We start from the raw sequence: 6,501 nt of genomic DNA, 5'->3' as shown, positions 1-6,501 counted from the left end.
TGGCCCGATGCCCCGCCTCGCGGCCCCGCCTCGCCCCGGCCGCGCCGCGCGCTGGTTGGCCGAGGCGGCGCGCTGTGCTAATGACCTGACCCTCCCGGCACCTGTGGGCCGCGCTGCCCGCGGGCGCCGGCGTACGCACAGTGCGACCCGCGCCAGGGCACCATGCCGCGCTCCTTCCTGGTGAAGACGCACTCCAGCCACAGGGTCCCCAACTACGGGCAGCTGGAGAGGCAGAGAGGTAGGGGCTGCGGGCTCCCCTGCCCTGCCCAGGGCTCGACTCCCGCGGGGCAGGAGGGGCGAGAACCCCGGGAACGGGAACACCTGTCCCAGGTGGGAGGAGGGGCCCGAGACCACGAGGCTGGAGGTAGAAAGGTGGCCCGCGGGCGTCTTACCCACTTCAGGGACCCCAGCCTCGCGTCGGGCAGATTGGGTGGGGATTTTCTCTCCACGTAGAGAAGTTTCCAGGCCCCCACTCACTCTGGGGCTCTCCCGCTATGGCCCGGCATGCCCATCCCAGCAAAGGGGACCCCAGGGCCATCGTCCTCGTGCAGGAGGTTTGAGAGAGCCCCACGGATATTGCAGAGACGAAGTGAGCCCAGGCTGTTCTCCAAGAGCTCCCAGAACATCCTGGATTGGGTGGTGAGCAGAGAGGCCAGGAGGAGTGACCCAGAGGCCCTGTGGTGCCAGGGCCCAGCTCGCACAGCGTTCCGCTGTGCCCCCTCCAATGCCTCCTCACCCCTCCTGGGGTTTCCTTCCCTCCCGCCTCCCTCACCCCAGAGGAGGTTGCCCAGGGCAGGCTGGGCTAAGGGGCTGCAGTTCTTACCCAGGTGGGGAGACAGGTGTCCAGGAACCAGGACCGTGCACTCATTCCCACGCCCTGTCAGGGTCGGGGACACGCAGAGGTCCCACGGCAAAGGCCTCTCTCGAGTGGTCAGAGGCGCCCCCAGCTCCACAGCTTCCTGGGCGGGACACCCTCTGGGGGATGGCTCAGTGACTTAGAGGGGGACAGGGGAGAGACACTGCGGAGACCAGGGCACACAGTCGGTGCCCGTCCAGAGCCCTTTAGCCCTCTCAGGACTGGGAGCGGGGAGGGAGTCCAGGCTGGTGGGTCCCCGGGGCTGGGCTGCCACCAGGGGGCACCTTCTAGGACCGGGATCCTCAACTCCACATTTTGAAATCCAGTTAATGAGTCACCACCAGCAATTTTATAAAATAAAAAAGAACAGAAGCCGTCAGAGTGCGGTGCTCGCAGTAAAGGAAACTTTTGTTTCAGATATACATGTATGATAGAACATGTAATTCACACGGGTCGTGGCTTTAAACGTTTAAAAACTATTGTTTAGACTCCAGTCACGCAGCGTACCCCTTTGAGCGTGCAAATCCTGGCAGCCGAGCCTGGCCCGGTGACTGTCAGGGAACAGCCTCAGGGCCGTCAGTGCTCTGCTCTCCCCTCCTTGTAGCACCAGCTTTCTGAGGGCCAAATGGCCACGGTGATCCTCTTTCTGCCAGGCAGTTACCCCAAGATAGACCCGAGATGCTGGATTTGGGGTCCTCCACTCGTCACTTTTAAATAAGTGCCTTTTTAGGCCTCCCCAGGGAACCCCTGAAGCCAGAAAGGAACTTAAGTCTCTTCTCCCAGGAATCTGAGCTGCAGAATGAATTAAAAAATCTAGCTAACCCAGGGGAGATGGGGAAGCATGTAAAGTTATTAGCAGAAGCACACGGTCAGCAGCACCCGGCATGTGGCTGCCTCTCTCCCCTGCCCTCCCACTGGAGTCGGCACTGGCCCCCTAGACAGGGTTAGGCTCCGAGGTGTTGCCTGGGGTCAGGGTAGTGGCTGAGCCGCAAAGCCTTAAGGTGACTTTTCCCATACGAGGGCCCCTACTGAAGCTTGTGTGTGGAGTGGGGGGCCCTAGACTCTCCGGGGACCCCAGCGCTGTCTCCAGAAGTTCCTTGGACTTCATCTCTTAGCTGGTCACTCTCCAGCCGCCATTTCTAGGAGGACAGAAGCCTGGCGAGCTGATTTTATAACTGGGAAGACTGGAGTGGAAGACGGTGAGGTCAGGAAGAGAGTGGAGCGTGGGAGCTTCCCCATTCCTCTGCATCCTCATCAACACTTGTAATTTGCCTCTTTTTAATTCTAGCCATCCTAGTGGGTATGATGTGATACCTCATTATGGCTTTAATCTGCATCTCCCTGATGGCTAATGATGTTGCGCATCTTTTCCTGTGCTTATGGGCTGTGTGTACATCTTGTTTGGAGAAACGTCTATTCAGATTCTTTGCCCATTTAAAAAGTGGACTATTTGTCTTTTTATTGTTGAGTTGCAAGTGTTCTTTATATTATTCTGGACACCAATTCCTTATCAGATACCTAATTTGCAAACATTTCCCCCATTCTGTGGGTTGTCTTTCTCAACCCAAAGCCTTGGTGTGGACATAGAAATGGGACCAGAGATTTATTTCAACACATATGAAATAAGAAATGGGTTCAGGGCTGGAGATTTGGTCTTTGGGGAAATGCAGAACTTCACTCTTACTTGCTAACATGTTTACTTTGGGGGCTTCTGCTGTCTGGGTCAAGCATGAGGCGTGGTGGCCCACACATACGGGAGCAACAGCCTGAGGGCAGGCCGAGCCAGGAGGCAGTGGACACCACCGAAAACGGTCCCTCCTGAGCTGGGAGCGTCTGCAGGACGCTGTGCGCACCCACGCCATGGTGGGCGAGGGGTGATCGGGAGGTGACCGGAGGCTGATGAGTTAATTTAACACGCGGCGGCTGCTGCCAAGAGTTGTGAATTAAAGCTGCGTGGGAGTCCGCAGGATGCAGCTCCGAACTGGCCCTGCGGCGGGTGGGGCTCAGAGAGAGGGCGGCTAGGGACCCTTCCTTGGCCCCTGAGGGCTGCTCTGGGATCCTGTGAGATGCTTCTCTTCCCTTGTTTGTAAAGAGGAACTGAGATTCCTGCTCCGACGCTGTGGTCTCCGGCTGCAGCCGCCACTTCCGCAGCCCACGCCTCTGTCTTGTCAGACCTTCTTCCCCTTCCCGCGGGGCTATGGATGGCCTAGTAGTGGGATTCAGCCAGGAATGCGGGATGGTGAACTCTGCAGCGCTGGGACTCAGGCTTCACCGTGCATTGTCTCCCCTCCCCGCTTCTAGAAACCAATGGCGCCTGTTCCGCCTGCGGGGGGCTGGTGGTGCCCCTTGTCCTCCCAGACAAGGCGGCCCCGTCCACGCCTGGCGACCCTCCCCGGCCCTGGGACTTCACCTCCGTCGTCGCCCACGTCTCCCTGCCCCTCCCCACCTTCCTGTGTAACGAGGAAGCTCGGGGGGCCTCGGGGCCAGACCCCCTGGAAGTCAGCCTGGCAGACCCTCGGGCTGGCCGGGCCCCCGGCGCACCTCTCAGAGACAGCCTGAACCACCTCAACCTGCCCCCGCTGCTGGCTCTGCCCACACGCTGGCCCCCGATCCTGGGCGCAGATGGGGCCCAGGCTCCGGGCCACCTGCCAGGGGCCGAGCGGGCCCCCCGCACCCCAGGGGGCTTCCGCACGCCGGCCGCACTGGCCAGGCACCAGCAGCTGCATTGCCACCTGCAGGCTCAACGCTGCTTCACCTGCAAGTTCTGTGACAAGGAGTATGGCAGCCTGGGCGCCCTCAAGATGCACATCCGCACACACACGCTGCCCTGCCTCTGCACCATGTGCGGCAAGGCCTTCTCCAGGCCCTGGCTGCTCCAGGGCCACATCCGGACCCACACAGGTAGGTGCCAGGGCCCATGAGGGATCTGGCTGGGGGGGGCAGGGTGGGGTCTGGGCCTCAAAGGAGGGGAAGGGTTGGGTTCATAAACAAGAGGATGGATGGGCACACGGCTTCTTTTTCCTGGTGTCCTGAGGCTGTGGCACAAAGAGCCACACCCCGGGGGGCTCAAAACATCAGAAATGCGCTCTCACAGTCTAGAGCCAGAAGTCTGAAATCAAGGTGTCACGGGGCCAGGCTCCCTCCAGATCTGGAGAGGGGGGATCCTTCCCACTTCTGCCAGCTCCTGGGGCCCCAGGTGTTCCTTGTGGCCATGTCATTCCAGTCTCTGCCTCTGTCCTCACACGGCCTCTCCCCTGTGTCTGTGTCCAGATTTCCCTCTAGTTATAAGGACACCAGTCACATTGGGTTCAGGGCCCGCATGCTCCGGTACAACTTAAATTGAACTTGATCACATCTGCAAGGACTCTCTTTCCAAATCAGGTCATACTCACAGGTAACCAGGTTTAGGACACGGATGTATCTTTTTTGGGGGGACACAATTCAACTCGTAACACCTGGCAAAGCGCGGGATGCACAGGGCTTCCGCGGGGCCTGACTTCTCAAACAGTCCCTGGCCTTCCTGAATTCTGGGGCAGCAGGGGAGGAGGGGAGCCAGAAAGGCCTGGCTCGGGGGTGAGGACCCCAGGGCTCACACAGCCTGTCTGACGGGCTGGGATTTACCCAGGAGCAATCCCGTCCCTGGGTGAGAGGGTGGTCACAGAGCACAGGCGATGCAGGAGAGAGCAGTTGCGGACAGGAGGCAGGGACAGGATGGGGGATACGGGGAAGGGAGCTCGCGGTCTTTCATTCTGTAGATTACAAACCACGGCCCAGAAAGAGCGCCAGGGCCGGCTCTGCCCAAGGGCAGCCAGGGGCTGAGCTGGACCCCACCCCAGGTCTTCCTCTTGAGTCCAGGACTTTGTCAAGCACGCGGTGAAAGGGAGACAGGAACAGGCCGGGGACTTACAACAAACAGTCTCTGGAACTGGACCCTCCCTCACCCTCAGTCACGGCTCTGTGACTCACACGAAAGAAGGGTTTTGCAGGAGCCTTTTTCCAGGCTGGAAATCCACCTGGTTTTCCCCGACCGCTGGCTGAGGATGTCCCCTGAGCGCCCCATCACACAGCGGGGGCTCAGTGCCCTGGTCTGGGAGCGCAGGGTCAGCGGCCAGGACGCAATGCTCTGGGCCCCACAGGACTACAGGCTGCTGCCTCCCAGGGCCCCTAGGGCTGCAGGACTCTCCACGCAGGCAGAGCTGAACAGATGACTCTCACTGACCCTTTCTTTTACACTTGGGGGGTCAGCCTGGAGGGCAAGGTCCCAACAGAAGGACTTCGTCCAAATCCCTGGTTGCCCTGATTGGAGGTGGCCTGGAGGACACGGGAATCCTCACTGGTCCTGAGCGCCTGCCCTTGTACAGCCGCCTTCACGGTTCCCACCGTGGCTTTCGGGGGGTGGGTACAGCTGCCAGGAGGCCTGCAGCGCCTCGCCCGTCCAGGCCTGGTGACAGAGGGCCCCAGGGGAGCTCCAGAAGAAGCAAAGAGCCATCTAGCCAAGATCGGTGTTTTAGCTGCTGCGGTCTTCCCCAGGTTATCAAGCACATGACCCCCCTCAGTGGAGGGCAGGTGCTAAGGCCCCCGTCACTGACCCCGAGGGAGCGGGCGACGGAGACGAAGGCGTCAGCCTCACTGTGAGGGCTGAGGAGCCTCTGGGTGGGGGACGGCTTATGCATCTGCGAGCCTGGGGCCACCCTCCGCAGGGCTGTTCTGGCCGCTGCAGCCGGTCGCTCACCTGTCTCCCTCCCCTCCCCCAGGTGAGAAGCCCTACACCTGCCCTCACTGCAGCAGGGCCTTCGCCGACCGCTCCAACCTGCGGGCCCACCTGCAGACGCACTCGGACACCAAGAAGTACCAGTGCAAGCGCTGCGCCAAGACCTTCTCCCGCGTGGCGCTCCTGGCGCGGCATGAGGAGTCCGGCTGCTGCGCCCCCTGAGAGGCGGAGGGGCCGAGGAGCGGGGCGTCCTGGGAGGGCGTCGCCCTTCCCTGCCCCCGTGAGGGACTTCCCTCCGGGGATGACTCTCGTCCGGCCGAGAGCCTCCTCCATGCTGTCTCCAGCGAGCTCTGGTTCCGGTTCTGTTCCTCCCAGTGACAGCCGGTCGGGAGCGGGTCGTCAGCACGGAAGACCCCCGCGTCAGGCTGACGGCGGGGCTGCCCTGGATGCCCTCCACTGACCGGCGGCTTGACTTGGGCCGAGCACATCCGTGTGGGCCACCTGCGTGGGCAGAGCTGCCTGGAGGCTCCCCTCCACCCGCCTTTGATGGCATCTGGGCCAAGCTGTCTCATGCCACACGTGCACAGGCGCACACATGCGGCACGTACACACGCTCCCCTCCTCGCTAGGCCGTCCTGAAGATGGAGAGGCGAGGGAGGTCCCGCGGCGGGTGGATCTGGGGCAATAAAGAGCCCGCACTCCTGCTGCAATGTCCTCTGAGGCTCACCCGGTCCCCTGGGTCCGCCGAGGAGGCCGAGCTCGGACAAACTCTGCTGAGGCAGCAGGGCCCCTGGATAACGGGACCCTTGTGGCCAGAGCGGGGGAAGCCGAGGGGGAAGGGCCTCGAGCTGTGCGGTCCTCACCGGGTGGGAGCACCAGGTGAGCAGGGCACCTTCCCTTGGAAGGAAGGGAGCGGACGTGGGGACAGTACAGC

General features: G+C 61.6%; 1 protein-coding gene across 1 annotated transcript; it reads left to right on the top strand.

Annotated features, from left to right (window-relative positions):
* The first annotated feature begins 82 nt into the window (after positions 1 to 82).
* Positions 83 to 6,281, top strand: SNAI3 (snail family transcriptional repressor 3). The gene is made up of 3 exons (XM_082437148.1): positions 83 to 238; positions 3,158 to 3,757; positions 5,611 to 6,281. Exons 1-3 carry the CDS (start codon positions 163 to 165, stop codon positions 5,787 to 5,789), a joined length of 855 nt encoding a protein of 284 aa, XP_082293274.1. The 5' UTR covers positions 83 to 162; the 3' UTR covers positions 5,790 to 6,281.
* Positions 6,282 to 6,501: the final 220 nt, after the last annotated feature.

Source organism: Balaenoptera physalus, assembly GCF_965194825.1.
Source record: "Balaenoptera physalus genome assembly, chromosome: 19".
Lineage (NCBI taxonomy): Eukaryota > Metazoa > Chordata > Mammalia > Artiodactyla > Balaenopteridae > Balaenoptera > Balaenoptera physalus.
Note: the sequence above shows the minus strand (reverse complement) of the source record. Positions and strands in the feature narration are given on the sequence as shown.

Bases quoted from the DNA above. Each gene is read 5' to 3' on its own strand.
- SNAI3 (XM_082437148.1), top strand. From the start codon at position 163: ATGCCGCGCTCCTTCCTGGTGAAGACGCACTCCAGCCACAGGGTCCCC. The intron at 239-3,157 runs GTAGGGGCTGCG...CCCCGCTTCTAG, and splicing joins GCAGCTGGAGAGGCAGAGAG to AAACCAATGGCGCCTGTTCC. The intron at 3,758-5,610 runs GTAGGTGCCAGG...CCCCTCCCCCAG, and splicing joins CCACATCCGGACCCACACAG to GTGAGAAGCCCTACACCTGC.